A 20,745-nucleotide genomic window follows, 5' to 3' on the forward strand; every position below is an offset into this window, starting at 1 on the left:
TATGGATTTCCCTGTTAGGACTGCTTTCATTGTGTGCCATAGATTTTGGGTCATTATTTCATTTTCATTTGTCTCAAGGTATCTTTTGATTTCTTCCTTGATTTTGTTGTTGACCCATTCGTTCTTTAGTAGCATGTTTAGACTCCACATATATGATTTTCAGTTTTCTTCTTGTAATGGATTTCTCGTTTCATAAAATTGTGATCAGAGATGTTTCATCTTAAATTTATTGAGACTTGTTTTGTGGCCTAACATGTTGCCTATCCTGGAAAATGTTACATGTGAACTTGAAAAGAATGTATATTCTGTTGCTTTTGGACGAAAAGTCCTAAAAATATCAAGTAAGTCCATCTGCTCTCTTGTCATTTAAGGCCACCGTTTCCTTGTTGATTTCCTGTGTGGATGATCTAGCCATTGATGTCAATGGAGTGTTAAAGTCCCCTACTATGACTTTATTACTGTTGATCTCTCCCTTTATGTCCATCAATATTTGCTTTATATATTTAGGTACTCCTATGTTGGGTGTGTAGGTATTTGAGTTATATCCTCTTGCTGGACTGATCCCTTTATCATTATGAAATGCCCTTGTCTCTTGTTACAGCCCTGTTTTAAAGTCTATTTTGTCTAATATAAATATTGCTACCCCAACTTTGTTTTCATTTCCATTTGCATGAAATATCTTTTTCCATCCCTTTACTATCAGTCTGTGTATGTGTGTTTTTCGATCTGAAGTAGGTCTCTTGTAGACAGCATATGTATGGGTCTTATTTTTCATCCATGCAGCCACCCTATGTCTTTTGATTGGAGCATTTAGTCTATTTACTTTTAAAGTAATTATTGATAAGTACATAGTTATTGCCATTTTATTGTTTTCTAAATGTTTTTGTACTTTTTCTCTGTTCCTTTATTCTTTTGTTCTCTTATATGTTGGTGACTTTCTTAGTGTTTGGATTCTTTTTATTTCTTGTATATCTCTTGTAGACTTTTGGTTTATGGTTACTATGTGCTTCACATATACCAGCTATGTTTATAGCAGTCTATTTTAACTTGATGGTCGCTTAAGTTCAAACATATTCTAAAATCACTACAAATTTTACTTACCCTCTCCATGTTTGTTTTTGTCATTTTTACTACTTCTGTATGTTTTTGTTTGTATCCCTTAATTTATTGTTGTAATTTTACATGTTCCTACTTTTGCCTTTTAACCTTTGTATTAGCTTTATAGTTGGTTAATCCACTGCTTTTCCTAAGTGTTTGCCTTTGCAAGTGAGAATTTTTTTCTATATTTTCTTATTCATATTTTTTATCTTTTCTTTTCTACTTAAAGAAGTCCCTTTAAGGCCTGGAGAAGAATCAGGAAGGCTTGGAACAACTGTGAGCAATTTCAGAGAAATGTCTACTTGCTCCCATGTAGAAGGGTGGCAAAAAAAAAAAAAAGTCCCTTTAATATTTCTTGTAATACTGGTTTAGTGGTGGTGAACTCCTTTAGCTTTTTCTTGTCTGGGAAGCCCTTTATCTGTCCTTCGATTCTAAATGAAAGCCTTGCTGAGTAATCTTGGTTGTACGTCTTTGTTCTTCATAACTTTGAATATTTTGTGCCACTCCCTTCTGGCCTGCAGTTTCTGCTGAAAAATCAGCTGATAGTCTTATGGAAGCTTCCTTGTACATGATTTTTGCTACTTTTAAGATTTTCTCTTTGTCTTTAACCTTTGCCATTTTATTTATGGTGTATCTTCGTGTGGGCCTCTTTGGGTTCATCTTGTTTAGGACACTCTGTGCTTACTGGACTTGTATATCTATTTCCTTCTTCAGATTAGGGAAGTTTTCAGCCATTATTTCTTCAGATAGATTTTCAATGCCTTGCTCTCTGTCTTCTTCTAGTACCCCTATGATGTGAATTTTGGTATCTCTCAGAGGTCCTCATTTTTTAAAATTCTTTTTTTCAGTTTGCTGTTCCAATTGGTTTTTCCCCACTAGCTTGTCTTCCAGGCTGCTGGGTTTATACTCTACTTTATCTAATCTATTGATTCCCTCTAATATATTCTTCATTTCAGTTATTGTGTTCTTCATTTGTGAGTGGTTCTTCTTTATGGTTTCTATCCCTTTGTTGAATTTCTCATTGAGTTCATCTATTCTTCACCTAAGTTCATTGAGTATCCTCATACCAGTATTTTGAAATCTGCATCTGTTAGATTACTTGTCTCCATTTCATTCAATTCCTTTTCTGGAGTTTTGTCCTGTTCTTTCATTTGGGACATGTTTCTTTGTCTCCGTGTGTTTGTTCCTATGTATCAGGTATCCTGTGAGGCCCAGTGGCAGAGTCTCCCTATTCACCAGAGCTGGGTGTTCCAGGAGTGTTACTTATGTGGGTTGAGTGTACCCTCCTACTGTAGTTAAGCCTTGTTGGCACATCAAGGGGTGAGACTGGCCCTCAGGCTGACTGGCTGGGAGGGCTGGCCATGACTATAGCAGACAAGCTGTTGTGCTAGGGCTGAACCCAGAGTGGGAATCGCTTTAGCAGTGATATGTTGCCAACAAAGTCCACCCTTCGGGTGTGTTATTTGTGGACCTGGTTGGGTGGTGCTCTGGTGTGGTCTGAAGCTGGCCATTGGGTATATTGATTCTGAACCCTCAGGGAGGGGCTCCAGTGCAGGCCAAGGTCAGCCACCATTTGTGCCTATCTTGGGGTTGCCTGATGGGGGCTACAAAGTTGCTGCTTGTGCTGGGCTTGGAGGTGATTGGAGTGGCTATGCTGCAAACAGGCTGGGGGCCACTAGTGCTAGGCTTGGGACCCTTTAGTGGAAACACAATGTGTGCTGAAGCCAGTGACCACTTGTGCCAGGTTTGTGGTCACTTAGTTGAAGCCACATTCCAAGCGAGGACTGGCTGCAGCTTATGACAGGCTGAGGGCCACCTGATGGGTCTCAATGCAATCTTTGTTTGTACCAGGCTTGAGGCCACTTATTAAGAGTGTATTAAGAGGTACAGGGCACCCTGAGGCCAGCCACTGCTTGTTTGGGGTTTGCGGACCTTTGAGAGATGTTAGGAATATCTGCAGCATGATCTGAAACAGGCTGCTTATGTCAAATCTCTGACTTCCCCCTTCTGCAACTAACTGGGGGAAAGGGCTTTTAAAGGATGAGTGTGATTGGGTCAGGCTCACCGGGATAGTGTCCCTTCCCTAAAGTCAACCATGATACATAATCTAATCATGGGAGTAAAATTCCTAATTTTGACAGTCCCAGGGATGATGCAGGCATGTACACCAGAGGCTGGGCCATCGTGGGGCCTACCTTAGGATGCTGCCTATCACTCGGTTTGTTCCATTATCACCTTGCTTAGTGTGTTGGATTTTTAAAAACTGAATATATTTGTTATATAGCGGTGTAAATGGAAGGTATAGATTCTAACTTAATACATTTATATATTGTCATATGATTACCATTGTAATGACACTTATTACCTATCACCTTGCATAATTATCCTTTTTCAGTGGTTGGATAATTAAATTTTAGTCTCTTAACAAGTTTGATGATTGTAGTACAATATTGTTGTCTGCATTCATTATACTCAACATTACATCTCTATGGTTTATTTACGACTTGTTGCAAATTTGTATCCTTAAATAACATAAATCTTATCCCCCATCCCTGGGTATAGTGAGTTGGTTTTTAAATGTCTGATGCCGGTCTCTTGTGCCTTAGTAAGTTACATGATCCTTGTACCTGTAGACCTTGAGAAAATTTTATTTGCCTTTAAAATCTAATAGTTTTATTAGAATATGTCTCAAAGTTGATCATTTGGTTTTTTCCAGGTACCTCATGAGTCCTTTCAATATGTAGATTCAGATATATATTTTTTCTATTTTTGGAAAGTGTTCTTGGAATGTAATTTTAAATGTTACCTCTGTTCTTTTTTTTCTTCCCCAGGGGCTCCAACAACACAAATAGATTATTCCGTCTTTGCCTATCTTCCATTAGTTTTTCTCTGACCTTTTTAAATTCTTTGTCGTTTTCATTTTCTTGGTGGTTTTCCTGCCTTTCTTCAATGACTCTTACTTTCACCTGAATCTATTCTCCCTTGTAACTTATTCTTTTTAGACCCCTTCACTAGCTTCCTTTTTCTGTTTTTCCAGCTTTTTATTTTTTTTGTCTGCTTTTGCCTGCTACACATCCTTGTGTGAGGTGAGGTGAGGTGGGGCAGAAGTGTGAGAGAGCATGCATTGGAATTGGGTAATTTTTGTACTTTTACTTATTTTGAAGATTTGACATTGTCTACCTCAAGTTATGCTGAGAATGTGGTTTTTGTGTAGAATTTACTTTTCCTTTCTTGTTTCACATTGTTTTTGAAGGAAATGTGGGGAGTTACCTAGCTATGTAGTTGCCACTGTCTTTAGCTACCTGGAGTCCCTATTCACAGATTATTAAAGAATCAGTTTTTAAAGCTTCTGGAAGAATTTGACAGCTTGTGGCTATGTTATGTAAATGCTCTGGAGGAAAAGGAGTGCCAATATAACAGGTACCTAGCACTTAGCGCTCTCTGGCTGCAGTGTTAATGAAATTGAGTTCGTGCCCACCTGAGTGCATTTTCTCTACTTACAATGCTTTCACTGCTGTGATGGACATTGGTGGTGTTGATCTGATACTGCCTCGTTGATTTCCTTTGGGGAACCACTGTATTTCAGAGATGGTCACAACTCACATCCAGACCTAACCAATCAGTATGTAATCTATCTTTGTGGACATGTGATCAGTCAATCCAATGAGACTCAATCCTGAATCTCTTATTTAGAACTATCAGAAAAGAAAAGCCCTCTTTCTGCTGGGGTTGGTAAGCAGAAAATATTCCATAGTCTGTTCTAGTCTTGTGTATATTGTACATTGTTTCTGACCATTTATTGATGGGCTTACATTAGAAAATGGCTTACAGAATCCTTATTGCCTAAAGAAGTCCAAAGTGGAAAACACTATAGCACAGTGCCAATATAAAGCCATCTTGCTCAATTAAATGAGACTGATCACCAGAAAAGAGCCCATATGAGAAGAGAGATGCCAAATATTATCAAATAATGAATTTTTTTAAGAGAAATTTTGCTCTTTTTTTCAAACGGTATTCTGGGTAAACCCAGCAGCTAGCTGAAGCAAAGGAAGCCTTGTCCTCTCTTTTTGTTAATGGGCTCAAATCTAACCTAGGGAATTAAATAAGAAAAAGTAAATTGAAATGTGAAACTATTTTAGAAAATATCTATTATGTGGTTAGATGTTTTCAGAGAGGCTTAGAAAGTAAACAGGCTAAGGCTTTGTTTGTAAAACAACTGACTCCTGAGATAAAACTAGACCAAAGGTCTTCTGTTAAGAACTAGAAGTTTGATGACAAAGAAACCAGGAGATATTGAAAGCAAAAGGGTCACTGAAATAACAATGGTCCAAAACTGGCTAAGAAACTGAAGGATAAACATCCAAAATCTGTCTGATGATGCTACTCTGAGGGAGACATTAATCTGCAAAAATTCCTTGTCCTTCTTCTAAACTCACAAGTGGAGCAATACAGAGTGCTTGTTGATAGTAACGTTATCTACAATTAATCCGAGTCGTCTAAAACACACGTAAATAATTAGGAATCACTGCCACTTTCTCTTTCTATTAACTATCCACTGGTATAATACTATTTGATCATATAGAATACAGTTATAATAGTTGTTTTAATGTGCTTGTCTCTCAATTCTAACACTTATGTAAGTGCTGGGTCAATTCTGATTAATTTCTCACTATGGGTGATACTTTCCTGCTTCTTTGCATGCCCGACACATTTGGATTGGATGCCAGACATTGTGATTTTACCTTGAGAGGTGCCATATATTTTTATATTCCCCTAAATATTCTTAAGCTATTTTGGAACGTAGTTACTTGGAAACTAATCATCTGGGGTCTTGCTTTTAAGATCTGTTAGGTGGACCAGAGTGGTGTTCACTCTAGGGCTACTGTATACTACTGAGACGAGACCATTTTGTATACTCGACCCAATGCCCTGTACATCATGAAGTTTCCAATTCTGGCTGGTAGGCACTGGTACTATGTGTGCGCGCTGGGGACTGTTACCTGGGATGGTTCTTTCTCTAGCCCTTAGGTAGTTTCCTTACATGCGTGTGCTGACCAGTACTCAGGTGAATGCTCCGAGGGTTCTCTGGACATCTCTGAAAGTCTCTCTCCATGCAGCCCTCTCCTCTCGGGCACTCTAGCAGCCTTTGTCTCCCCGGACTCTAAGTTCTGGCTCCCTAACTCAGAGAACCCACAAGGCTCCATCCTGATTTCCTTTTCCCTTCTTTGCCCTGTAAACTGAAATCTCTCAAGGCTGTAAGCTGGGGCAATAGTGCGGCTCACCTCATTTGTTCCCTTCTCTCAGGGATTACTGTTCCTTCTGTCATGATGTCCAGTCTCTTAGAAGCCATTTTTTCATATTTTGCCTGTTTTTTGGTTGTTTCAGGTGAAAGTAGAGACCCACAATAGAAGCTAGTATACTATATAATAGACCCTATAAAAACACTATAGAAACTTTTAAAATATCATAGAAATAGTTTAGCAAATCATCACATTAAATATAAGCTTTACTAGAAATGATCACCAGTCTAACTCTATAATTCACTTCTCCAAGTTAGTGTTTAGTACTACAGACAATCCAAAAAATGATATAAAGGTATGTTACACTAACATTACCAATAATGATACCCTTTGAGGACAATAAATAAGTGAAGAAAAGTGTCCTTGTTCTGGACAAGGAGGATATAAATATTCTTGTCATGACAACACTCTAGGACAATATCTTTACAACCCATTAAGGTTGATCATCTCTCTTGTGCAGTAACTGAGATCTTTTTTCTTGTGTCAAATTTAGGACCAAGGTTTTCAATGCTAACCAGGAGCAAGGTTAATGGTCTGGCATGTTCTGTGGGGCTCGTACTTAGGCTGTTTCAAGATTATGACTCCCCCAAACCCTCAATTGACTATATCTCCTTATAAAAAGTCCAAAGAGATAAATCACAAAGGAGTTACACAACTTGAGATCATGAAAAATGTGTTCCCTCACTTTGGTTAACCCAATAAATAGCATAGCGCAAGTCTTGGAGAGATAACAAAGAAGTTGAAATTCATTAGCCAAAGTAATTATGGGTAATAAAATAGCCATGAATTCTCTTTCTCTAGAGAGGTGTCCGCACCAGTGCTAGCACTTTGTATTGTATCAGGATTGACAAAATCATTGTTTGTTCATTCCTGAACGCTTCAACAGAGCCACTGTCCTAACATAATATAAAGACCAAAAGGGGACACAAATAATAAATTGTTCCCACCTTCCCAACAGACGGAACAACAGATGACAGTTCTGAAGGTATGGTAACAAACAGCCATCAGAACCAATTTTAAACTTCTCACTGATCAATGACAACTTGTTTTTGTGCATGAGCTCTCATCATCCTGCCAGTGAGTCTCTCACTTCCGAAAGATGGGATACACAGGAATGGACATGCTCCAGTAAACTTGCCTTTGGATGCCAAATAATCAACAACAGTCTCACCCAAGTAATTACACTTCTACAGGTGTCAATCCACTTAAGCCTTTGCAGTCTTCCAATCCTTAAACTCCATGCTTCCCCCAAACCCTATATAAGAGCAGCAGTCTGCTCTAATCAAAGATGACTCCGCCTGACCAACATACCGCTTTCTTACCATAGTAAGCAAGAAAGTCAGCTTTGTCTTTTTCCAACAGATATAAAAAGTTGAGTGGTGGGCTCATTAACCTCTGACGATCTTATATTTGATATTCCCTCCCACTGCTCACTTGATTTAGTTCCCGACAATATCAGCAGCAGCTACCATTACTTGGGCATCAATTAAGTCAAGTATCATGCCATCCATTTACATACATTTGTCTAGATTACCTAATCCAGCATTCAATATCTGAAATAAAAAGACAAAGCTGACTTTATTGCTTACTATAGAAAGGGAGAGCTAGGTTGGTCAGGCAGAGTCTCCTGGAGCAGAGAAGACTGCTATTATTTAATAAACTTTTGTGTTTATAGCTGCCTTGGACATTTACAATTTTTGAGTATATATCTTCTTTAAGTATAGAGATATTAGTCTTATCAAAATGCACTGGTGATTACCCAGCATAGAAGGGTATAAGTTTATAAGACAGTGGAAGAGTTTTTACCATTTTCTAGGTGATTCTATTTCCAAGGATTATCTAGTGGATGTTACACTGGGACATTTCATTGAAACCAAGTATTATATCACTTAGCTGTCATATCATCTAGTACCTCACTAAAGGCTTTTTGGTCAAATGTGCTTAGAAAAACAGCCGAGTATTGTGCAACAGGATCTCCTATCCTACACAAATTAATATAAATTTATTGGGAAGAAAATGGGGAAAGAGACAAAAAGATGGGGTGGTTCTGTATTGATATCAGAGTTCATAAAAGGATAAACTCAGGTCCCAAATCTTTAGCCCACATCAAATACTTCATGTTCTGATGACTGTGGAAACAGGAGACCCCTAGCGGCTGGGCTCAGGGAATCAACGGCGGTGTCGCTATAAATGAAGAAGCTCCTCTGTCAAGGACATCACTTTCTCTCTAGTTCAGAACGACACTTCTTAGTCACAAGTCTACCATTCTGTTTACTCTCCCACCGATGTAGAACAGACTGGTTCGACATGACGTCTTGCCTTTTGTCTTGGTCCTATTGGAAAGAAATCACACCTAACACTGTTCAAAACTAACTGCAGGAGCTGAGGACCTATTTCGTCTTTATGGATATCATTTATTCATCAAGTTGGTGGAGCTTTTAAGAAAAAAAATTAGTTCATTGCTTTCCTAGCAATAGTTTAAAGAAATCTAAGGATTAGTAAAGAGAGTAGCTGGGTGAAGAACTTCTATAATTAGAAATCTGAGAAGAAATAAACCCAGAATTGTGTAAAACAGCCATGTCTAAATGCCCTACCTCTTCCCGCCACCTGTTTTCCCGGGGAAGCCTCTGCAACCGGTTTTTTGTCATCTCAAGCTGTAGGCCATCGAACCTGCACTTAAACCAGCGGTGAGCTTCTTCCAGGTTAGCTGTTATCTGAACATATAAATGTTATCATTAAAAGTTACAACAAACAGTTTCAAGTCTTTTGTATATTAGTTCTAGAGACTTTTTAGCTATATGTGAAAAGACCCGAATTCTGACTATAAGGTCCTTGCATCCTGTTTGTACAATACACATCCTACAGATAGATGAAAAAGTAATTTCTGAATGCGGAGTTAAAGAATATATGCAGGCCTGCTGCTTTTTATGCATTTGTTAATATTTCCTGGATGTGAACTAAGGTAAGAGAGGACCCAGGAAGAAAGAGAAGAATGAAAATACAAAATGGCACTGAAGATGAATATGGTAATTCAAACCATATTTTGAATTTTTGAGTTCTCTAAATACTTCTCCAAAGTCCTTAAACTGTAAAGGCTAGATTCTTCTGTTGTGCTTTGTAGTAATAGTAATAGAAAGTAATAGAGTGAATTAGTGAAAAACTGGACCAGTTTAGCGTAAGTTGTATTCTTTTTCCTTTATCATAAAAACCGTGTTTCCCTGAAAATAAGACCAGGTCTTATACAAAAGTAAGTTTTTATTTCTCCAAAAGTAAGAGTGGATCTTATATTAATTTTTGCTCCAAAAGATGCATTAGGGCGTATTTTCAGGGGATACCTTATTTTTTCATGTACAACAATCTACATTTATTCAAGTACAATCATATCATCTTCTTCTGGAACATCGTCATAACGTACTTAAATGCATCCGTCTGACTGATGATTTTAACTGGGGCTTATTTTCAGGGTAGGCCTTATTTTCGGGGAAACACGGAATTTATATTGTAGCTCCTAAACACAAACTTCCAAATTATCTTTGTTAGACTTGAAAGCAGTCCCTCTGATAGTTTGTCTTTGAAGATGAACTGGAATCAGTATTCATGTATTTGACAAATATTTACCGAGTGCCTATATATACCTGCACTTTTCTAAGTATTTGGTGTACACTGGTATTTTGCAGGCAGAGCCAACAGACTTTTATTTTACATGAATATCGCTTCAAAACAGCTCCAAACATATCCTACTAGAATAATAAGTAAAATGACTTGTTTCTTGGAGAGCATTTTCACTTTTTGAATCTGAAGTCTGAGAGGGCCTCACATCTCCATCCCCTGGTGCCTGCCACATAATACTCAATAAACAATGTGCTACTAAGTACTTGTCCTGTGTTAGGCAGGTCATAGTGTGGGTACAAAAGAGTGAGCTAAGAAAATAGAGTTCCCTTTGTCATTTAACTTTTAGAAAGCTACAAAGCTGAAATATTTTCCAGGTCTGTTGGTGCATCCTGATGACGGCGACATTCCCATCCCCCCAAACCAAACCCGCCCCACCCCACCTTTCTCCAGCACTTTTACCAGGAGTGGAGGGAAAGATTCTCGAAATGGCATTGTACATCGTGTCTCCTCTTGTATGGCGAAGGAGAAGGCAGCTAACATTTATTGAAACTTACTCTGAGCCATCTATCAGAATAACAGAGTAGTATGTATTAACTTCCTGACTTGTATGGATGTGGTAAGTGATGACTTAAAGAAAGTAAATGTAACTTCCTTAAGGGCACAGTTGCCATTCAGACTCAGGTTTGCACAGTCCATATGCTTTCTATGTTACCATTTTGACAGTCATATTGTCATGTAATTTAATGCCTATAAAAGGGACAAATCATGACCAACTGATAGAAACGTCACTGTGATCCCTAAAGCTTAAGAATCTCTGTTTTCTTATCTGGAAAATGAGAGGTGGTTGTAGTAGACTGGTGATTTCTAAGATCCTTTCCAGCTCCAAAAATGTTTGATTTTAAATATCTTTGAAAAAGCTAAATTTAAAATATTAGAACAGGGAAGGCATATTCACAAATTAATAGGATCTATTTTACACTCCTAGTTTGATTGAACAAAGAGCTTCCACTTTCATTAATTCATGTCAAACAATAATGCATTAAAATCCACTTACATGCTGGTCTTCCCTTCTATTAGGTGGGAGGGACTTAGACTTCAGGTTTAATCAATATTTCAGCATTCTAGTATCTCTTGTCATGACACAGAATCTTCATCTAAAAATGATTTCCTCTTTAAAATAAAGACTATACTTAGTACGTTACTGGTTCTTGCCTGTCGTACTCCTGACAACTGTGTTAAGGATTTTACACTGACTTTTGTGTTTCAAGGTGGTTGTGTCTGAGGAAACTTGTGTAAGTCTCTGTGTCCATGTCCCTGGCCTACCTGTTCAGATTCCACACTGGCTTCTTTCAGTTTATTCTCTGTTGCCTCTTTACATTTCTTCAGGTGTCTGACAGTTTCTTCCAATTCCTGAAAACATGATACAAAGATTTTTACAAACTCCCAATGTACCATAATGAACAAAAAGTTTTAATATTTGTAATAAATGGGCAACCAAATTATGAAAGTATGACTGGGTACTAACTTCAGGTCCTACCTAATTACAAGATAAAAACTTATTTTCAGTTTCACCTACAGTATTCATATATATATATATATATATATACACACACACACACACACACACACACACACACACATATATGTGTGTATATATATATGAATTATATATATATATATATGATATATATATGTGATTACAGAGTTTGATTTATAGATTCTCCTGAAAACAAAAGATTAGCATCTTTTCCCAGAAATTGGACGGTTGCTTTCATAGCAGAGATTGTCTGTTGGAAAACAAGAGCTTGATGATCTTCCAGACAAGAAAAAGCTAACAGAGTTCATCACCACTAACCCAGTATTACAAGGAATGTTAGAGGGACTTCATTAAGAAGAAGGAAAAATAAAAAATATGAATAATAAAATGGCAATAACTACATACCTATCAATAATTACTTTCAATGTAAATGGATTCAATGCTCCAATTAAAAGACATAGGGTGGCTGAGTGGAGAAGAAAACAAGACCCATACCTATGCTGCCTACAAGAGACCCACTTCAGATCAAAAGACACCCACAGACTAAAAGAGATGGAAAAACATATTTCATGCAAATGGAAATTAAAAAAAAAAACTGGGGTAGCAATATTTATATCAGACAAAAGACTTTAAAGCAACAGCTATCACAAGAGACAAAGGACATTTCATATATAATAGCCATGACATGGAATCAACTTAAGTGCCTGTCAGTAGACAATTGGATAAAGAAGATGTGGTACTAATAGACAATAGAATATTACTTGGCCATAAAAAAGAATGAAATCTTAACATTTGCAATAGCATGAATGGACCTAGAGGGTATTATGCTAAGTGTAGTAAGTCAAGACAGAGAAAGACAAATACCATATGATTTCACTCATATGTGGAATCTAAAAAAACAAAATAAATGAAGAATCAAAACAGAAACAGATACAAAGAACAAACTGATGGTTGCCTGATGGTTAGGGAGCTAGGTGAAAAAGACGAAGGGACTAAGAACAAGTAGGCAGTTACAAAATAGTCATGGGGATATAAAGTACAGCACAGGGAATATAGTCAATAATGTTGTAATAACTATGTATAGCGTCAGATGGATACTAGCTTTATTGGTCTGATCACTTTGTAAGTTATATACATGTCTAACCACTGTGCTGTGCACCTGAAATGAATGTAACATTGAATGTCAACTGTAATTGAAAAATTAAAAAAAAAACCCACTGGATTCTGAATGATATGGGAATAAGAAAAGAAAAAGTTTGATGCTCTCTTGAAGTCCCTTTTCAGTAACATAATGTTATGCTTGGGTTGGGAATAGCTCAAAGTCCTGTAATAGCAACAGGTATATTGGAGCTAAGGGTAGAACTGAGGAGTACAAAGTTCCTGAAAAACTATGAAATTCAGTTCAGAAGTCTTACATAGTAACTAGTAGTTTGCATATGTGAGTTCTAGCTTTAAAAATGGGTATCATTTTTATTAGTTTGAAAATGGAGAACATGTTTCATATTCAAAGCTCAGACTGCTTCCTACATGCTGTGATTCTAAGGACTTAACTAAGAGGAACAACTTGTCAATATAGAATCTAGATAATCCAGGTGCCCTAATGCTGGGATTGGCCTATGTTGTTTGCTGATAATCTCTGAGGTGAATCTTAAGAAACCTTTACCTGGCACCGATTCTCAAGTTCCTGCCTTATTTTCTGCTCTGCCTCTAGTAGCAGCTCTTGCTGTTTGTTCCGTGCTGACGTATCATACTGGCTCTTGGCCAGGAGCTGCATCTCCTTCTGTAGGTTGGTCATCTCAGATACAAACTTCTGGATACTCAGTGACTAGTAGGGCACAAGAGGGAGACAGGTGGTGAACTGTCCCAAGATTGGGATTTTATGTGAATGGGAAACAGAGTTTTTGTGGAAATCATCTATCTACCTGTTCATAGTTTTTTTTCTGATATTGATCCTTAATCAGCTCCATTTGCCTCAATTCTGTTTCTATTTGCTGAAAGTAAATGTGGAAATAACATAGAAAGATGATCAGTGGAATAACTGGCTTGTTCTTTTAGCCTGTAGGATGACAGAAAGAATCCCTTAGAAGACCCAGTTATCAGTTTCTGCTGGGCTCTCCTTCCCATCCAGCCCAATGACCCCCAAAGAGCAAAGTCCTGTAATGTCATGGAAGAGACTGATGGGGAACCAGAAAGTGACCTTGGCAGCTAATGAGAAACGAAACATTTACACAGCAGTATTTTGGCTGGAAAAAGAGATCGTCCCCCCAAAGCAATCTTCCCACTTCCCGGATGTAGCTACAATTCTCAGAACACAGGGGTTGTTAGCGCTCTGAAACCATCCCCTAGGTCCCACTGCCTGCCTGGTTCCTCGTCAGATACTAAGGAAGTAAGGGGACACTTAGGGTTTCTCACACAACCTTCATCCTCTCTATATTCTGAGTATTATGTGCTTTAGCTGACAAGTGAAGTTTAATTTGGGACTTTTGATTCTTTATTTTCTCCCGGCTACTGTTCAGTAGCTTTTCCAGCTCTGTAAGTTTCTGCCGCAGCTCTCGGTTGGTCCGGGATACTTCCACTGATCTGAAGTTGGCTTCATCAAGGGCTTTCTTCAGCTGTGGAACACAAAGGGAAAATTAGAATGTTCTTACCTTCCATTCAGTAAAAGAAAGTGTATGTTTAGCTTTGTCCCTGTATTGTGTTCTCTTTAGACCTTTCTTTTAAACGGGAGGGTAAATGAGACAAATAATGTCTGATTAAGTAGATTTGTGGAGCAATACTCTAGTGTTAAAAATTATGAGAAATCACTTAAAGAAAACAATCTTTCTTAGAACAGATAAACAGTGTAAATATAAGTTCATCATTTGCTTTTTAAGAGCATGGCTTTGGAGTCAGACAGACCTAAGTTCAAATGTTAGCTTCACCACTTACTAGCCAAGTAGTTTTGGATAATCAACTTCCCTAGGACTCAGATTCAAGCATTGGAAAAGTGTGTGAATAGTCTACCTCATAGGGTTCCTATCACAGTTACGTGAGATAGAGAATGTAGAGCCTGACATCCAGTAACTGCTGTTATCATTACGATGCTTTAAGCTTTTCCTTTCTGCCACTTGTGACCTCATGTCTAGAGAAGTTAAAATAAATTATATAATAGTTCATATAAATATTTGTCAGTTACTATCATTGCATGTATTTTTATAATACTGGCTTTTATTTTTAAAGATTTTAATAAACTTGGCTAGAAGAAAAAGAGATAGTGATTACTGTTAAAAACAAGGTAACAGGCCCCAAATTAAGTCTCTTATGCTAAGCCCTCTGTCACCAAACCGAGACTTAATTAATTGCAGGTCGGCTTTCCCACAAATGGATTCTTAAACCAGTCAATTGGGAATAGCCTAGTCAATGCTAGCTGGGTGATCTGCCTGATAGATGCCTACTATCCCCTAAAGGAAAGTAACTTTGCAGTAATCAATCTTTTTCTTTTTTGGGCCTGGTTTAACTTCCTTGTTCACTCTCTCTGCCTATAAAAGCCTTTCATTTTATATAGCTCCTTGGAGCTCCTTTCTGTCTGCTAGATTGGATGCCGCCTGATTTAAATCGATTTTTGCTCAAAGCAGCTCTTAAAATTGTTCATATGCCTTAGCTTGTTTTTAAAAATTTTTTTTTATTAGTTTCAGGTAATGTAATAGACATTTAAACTCCTCACAAAGTGATAACTCCCCTCCCCCAATCTACTACCCCTCTGACATCGTATATAGCTGTTACAGTTAAACTGACTATTCCTTATGCTATATTCCACTTCCTGTGACCATATATGTGTGTGTGTATATATATATATATATATATATATATATATATAAAATAAAAGCTAGTTTATTATATATAGCTAGGTAAATAAAAGCTAGTTTAAGTTTAATTATAGTTTATCTTTTAACAGTTCTGGTATCAGAAGAGGGAACCAAAGGAGACCCTAGTAGCCCCCAGGAGCTGAGTAACCAGACAAAGGTGCCCCGTGAGCTTCCTGCTTTCTTGATGCATCTGGAGGTCACAGGTAAGTCCCTCGCAGATCCTAGCACTGCAGCTTTTGCCTTACGAGCTTTCAGACTTTGTTTGAGCATTTATTTTTCTGGACTGTGTCTGGAAACTGGCCAAAGTTGGACTTGGTCTAACTTAAAAACCACACTGGGTACAGGGTTGGGACTAGGTCTGATTTAAGATGGACTTGGGTCCAGTGTGAGGCCTCGGGTGAATAAAATTTTGTTTTATGGCTGAACAAGCAGGTTAATCTTACCAAAGATAATTTTGAATTCCAGTGGCCACAGTGGAGAACTTTTAACCTAGATAAGCTTATCCATTTACAAGGTGCTCTAGAGAAAAAGGGGTCTCAGGCTAGCACCATAAAGGGTAGAAGAAAAATTATTTTTCCTCCTCTCCAGTTTCTGGTGACCAGGATGAGACCCACTGGGACATCCCACACACTCCAGAGTCTACGGTCAGGATCCTGGGGAAACTGGCAGACACTGGCAAAGGGTGACAATTCTTAGTGAAGTCAGCTTTCCCATATCTCTATCTGTAGTGCCTGGTTGAGAGAAGAAGGTAAACTTTCACATTGTCCCTCCTTTCCAAATTTCAGATTGGCAGGCAGGCAAAAAACATCTGTAAGAGTTAGATCTTCAAATAGTGACTTATGAATTTGCTCTCAGGTATCCATTGGTTGTTAATCCTTTCTCACCCAGGGAAAGCTACTGCCTACTTGTCTATCTGGTTTTGTGTCCTTAGAATATGGCTTGGCAACCGTCAAGTTGGGGGCCCCAAAAACATGGCCAGGCAGAAATGGAGGTTGCATCCTGTTTGTTGCTAGGGTCCTACTGACTTGCCAGCTCTCAGGGGAATTGTCTAAGTCTTTTCTTTTGGTTATCTTTGGGAGTGGCTCTGGATTTTGGGAGAGTGGTATCTTTTGCACCCTCTTTGGGTATATCTCCTGTGTCTATGGGGTTGTTCAGTACTGCCAGGAATATTAACTGTTTGCCCTGACTGATATTTGGCAATATATTTGAAAATTTTTTTATTTTTTATTTTTTTAAAATAGATCTATGGTATGAATTGGAAACTGATAGGAGTGTTTGTTTAGGCCTTCTCCTCTAAGCTAATATTAAACTATGTACCCAGAGGGAAAGAAAAAACATTCTGAAGACCTTTGTGGAAGGATTTACTCAAACATTCCAAAGACACACAGCTCTAAATCTAGGACATAGGAATCTTTTGATTTCCATCTTTGTCGACTATCTTCTCCCTGATATAAAGCAGCAAGCTAAAGATAATATAGTTGGATAGATCAGTCTCCACATCAGGTTGCAACCCAATTCTTTGAGAAATTAAAACAAGTGTACTTGTCTTACAAATTTAGTGTTTACAAGAACAGAAATGCAGCTCTACACACAATTCAAAGCCCACTTATCCTTTTTACCAATCCCAATACATCCCTATATTCATCTCAAAAGGCTTGCAGATATTGGAAAAGGTCTGGACTTAGGGAACAAAAGTCCTTCAGGCTGGAACCTGCATTCTTTGTGTCTTTTGAGATATAAATATTCTACCTGGTCTTCTCCAGGAACCAAGGTAATTCTTATCAGAAGGAGAAAAAAAAACAAAAACAAAAAAATTAAAGACTATTTTGAAAATAGGCCTAAGGAAAAATCTTAAAAGTGTCATTCACAAATTACTAACAAGCTTTAGCTATCTGAGCATGTAACCTTAATTTATTCCATCTGCCAGAAACACAATTTGGATCCAGCTGTTATTTTATAAACTAGTGAGTTTGTATTTACCTCTCATAGCTAAAATTTTTAAATGAAAACTTATCTCTAATTGTGTCTATGTATGTATGTTATAAATGTCTGACTCTTATTCTACCTCCAGATGGCATTGACAAAATTAATTTGCAAAGAGCTCTGTTTAATTGACTTAAAAATAATAAGCACTTATATAAATCAAGTATACTCTCAGAAATATAGAAACTAACCAAAATGTTTTTCAAATTCATGGGATCTAGGATAATCCTTGGTAAATAACAGCTAGTTTAAGTTAGTTTAATTAAAACAGGCATGTCTTCAGAGTTATCAGAATTAAATATATTTTTATTCTACCTAGGTTTACGAAAAGTCAAATTAGCTCATGTTATCTCATACAGAATTTGTCAGTAAGAAAGATGGTTAGCTGTTTAATGTCTCATGAGATAATCTAAACATAACTGTTAAGAACAAGTAAATTAAATAGATGTAAACGTTTGTAAATGAACTTCTCAATAATAATTTATTCTTTATAGTATGTCTACTTAAAAGTTTCCAAAATCTTTTTTGGTAACATGAAACCTTAAAATTACATTGAGATCAATACTGGAACATTAACTACTGAACACAGGTTTATATTTTTCACAGAAATAGAACAAAAATCTCAAATTTGCATGGAACCACAAAAGACCCAAAATTGCCAAAGCAATCTAAGAAAAAGAACACATGGGGGTATCACACTCTCCGATTTCAAACTATACTATACACTGTACTACAAATAGTAAGGCATGGGCAGAAAAACACACACAAACCAATGGAACAGAATTGAGAGCCCAGAAATAAACCTACAAATACATGGGCAACTAATTTATGACAAAGGAGCCAAGAATATACAATGGAGAAAGGAAAGGCTCTTCAAAAAATGGTGTTGGGAAAACTAGACAGCCATATGCAATAGAATGAAACTGGACCACTACCTTACACCATACATAAAAATTATTATAACTCCAAATAGCTTAAAGATTTGAATGTAAGACCTGAAACAATAAAATACATAGAAGAAAACACAGGCACTAAACTTCTGGACCTTGGTCTCAGTGGTGTTTTTGTGATTTTGACTCCAAAGGCAAGGGAAACAAGAACAACAATAAGCAAATGGGACTAAATCAAATGAAAAAGCTTCTGCATAACAAAGGAAATCATCAGCAAAACAAAAAATCAACAAACCAAACAGGAGGAATTATTTGCAAAATGATACATTCTATAAGGGGTTAATATACAAAGTACATAAAGAACTCATACAACTCAACAAAAACCAAATAATCCAATGAAAAAATGGGCAGAGGATCTGAACAGTTTTCTAAGACATACAGATGGCCAACAAGAATATGAAAAGATGTTTAACATCACTAAGTATTAGGGAAATGCAAGTCAAACCCACAATGATATATCACCTCACATCTGTTAGAATGGCTACCATCAAAAACACAAGAAATAACAAGAGTTGGAGAGAATATTGATGAAAGGGACCCATGTGCACTATTGTTGAGGTTGTAAATTGGTACTGCCACTATGGAAAACTCTATGGAGTTTCCTCAAAAACTTAAAAACAGAATTACCATATGACCTAGAAATCCCTCTTCTGGGTATTTATCCGAAGAAAATGAAAACACTAATTCAAAAGATATATATCCCTATATTCACTACATTATTTACAATAGCTAAGATGTGGAAACAACCTAAGTGTTCATCAATGAATGAATGGATAAAGAAGAAGTGGTACATATAGACAATGGGATACTATTTGGCCATAAAAAAGATGAAATGTTGCCATTTGGGACAACATAGATGGATCTTGAGGTTATTAAGCTAAGTGAGATAAATAAGACAGAAAAGGAGAAAACTATGATTTCATTCATATGTAGAATACAAAGCAAAAAAGTAACAAACTAAAACAAACAAAAAGTCATAGATACAGACAACAGATTGGTGGTAATCAAACCAAGACTTAATTACAGTTTTGGCTCTCCCAGAAATGGAAACTTAAATACATCAGGAATCATCTAAATTAACACTGGTTAGGTCATCCACCTGATACACCCTTGACATCCTATAAGTTAGATTTTTCCACCAATACCTCAATCACAGCTTTGCCTAAAACTATCTAAGCCCTAACAACTATCACTTACTTTGTACTTACTATGTTCAGGCAATGTGATAATTACATGTATTTTCCAATTATACATCAAAAGAAACCTGGAAAGTAGTTATGATTTCCATCTTGTGATTAAGGAAACTGACTCTTAAGCCATTTGCACAGGTAGTAAATTAGTACATTGCTAATAAGAAGCAGAGCTGGGACTTATGCAGTGTGCTCTAGACCTTCCCTGCTAACTGCTCACTGAGGTCACTCTGTGTTCTCCGAGTCTCACAAGTTCACAATTTTCACTGATCCTTGTTAAAAGGATTTCAATTTAAGTATTTTGAACAACTATCTCTGATTAAAAGTACCTTTAATTTCAGTGTACCTTTTTGTTTCCCTCAGAATTTTCTTTTTATAACATTTAAAAAAAATGTATTGGGGTGACAATGGTTTTTATAACATTTTTAATATTTATGTAGTGCTTTGCAATTTACAAAGCACTATACAAATAGCTGAATTCAATTTTGTGAATGGTCTCTGTAAACTGCAATTGCTAAATGCACCAAATTTGGCAAAATACAGACCAACTACCCCAAGTCTAAGAGTTATTTTAATCCCTCTCCCCCCTTTCCTCATGATACATTTAGTGTTTGTCTGATATTTCTGTTAAAATGGCTTTTTGATTTACTTATTCTCTATTTTCAACAAAACTACTTTGTTTGGTCTAATCATCTAAAGCCCGAAGGAACTGCCCTAGTTCTCTTGAGCCTCTATGTCTCCAGTTTCTCTCCACTGCTGCCAGACCAGCCTTCCTAAAATGTGCTTATATCACTACCTCCATCCACCTCCTCGCTTCTCAGAAACCTATCGTGTTCCACTTTTGCCTAATAGTTCACATCCAACATGCAGGTAGTCAAGGCTAACTCTGGTCCCATCTATATGCTAGCCACTCTTTCTCAGACATTTCCCAAAGTCTCTGCTCTTATCAAGAGAGGCAAATCCTTTTCATTTGCTCACATGTCCTATTCATTTTTGCAACTAAGTTTTGCTTGTCCTTTTACATTGGGCATCTCAGCCCTGTCAGTCTCAATCTGTACACAGCCTCTAGCTATCCAAGGAAGGTGCTCTGATGTTTTCCCTATTTGTCTCATGTAAAGAGTGGAGATCACAATTAAACAAGTGTCATTTAGCATACCCCAGAGCATGGACCGTATATTTTCTACTGCTTTTATATGTGCCTCTCAGGAGAAGGTGAATGCATGATGGATG

General features: G+C 37.2%; 1 protein-coding gene across 2 annotated transcripts in view; it reads right to left on the minus strand.

Annotated features, from left to right (window-relative positions):
* Nucleotides 1-8,448: 8,448 nt before the first annotated feature.
* The window catches only part of CCDC150 (coiled-coil domain containing 150), a 67,027-nt gene continuing 54,730 nt past the window's right edge, over nucleotides 8,449-20,745 (minus strand). For both annotated transcript variants that reach the window (XM_033112403.1, XM_033112404.1), the window contains 6 exons: nucleotides 13,965-14,159; nucleotides 13,470-13,538; nucleotides 13,211-13,372; nucleotides 11,334-11,420; nucleotides 8,993-9,112; nucleotides 8,449-8,731 (listed from right to left, as the gene is read on the minus strand). In XM_033112403.1, the coding sequence (XP_032968294.1) occupies nucleotides 8,615-8,731; nucleotides 8,993-9,112; nucleotides 11,334-11,420; nucleotides 13,211-13,372; nucleotides 13,470-13,538; nucleotides 13,965-14,159 (750 nt within the window). In that variant the 3' untranslated portion in view covers nucleotides 8,449-8,614. The remainder of the gene's footprint in view (nucleotides 8,732-8,992; nucleotides 9,113-11,333; nucleotides 11,421-13,210; nucleotides 13,373-13,469; nucleotides 13,539-13,964; nucleotides 14,160-20,745) is intronic.

This window comes from Rhinolophus ferrumequinum, chromosome 8, assembly GCF_004115265.2.
Source record: "Rhinolophus ferrumequinum isolate MPI-CBG mRhiFer1 chromosome 8, mRhiFer1_v1.p, whole genome shotgun sequence".
NCBI classification, from domain to species: Eukaryota; Metazoa; Chordata; class Mammalia; order Chiroptera; family Rhinolophidae; genus Rhinolophus; species Rhinolophus ferrumequinum.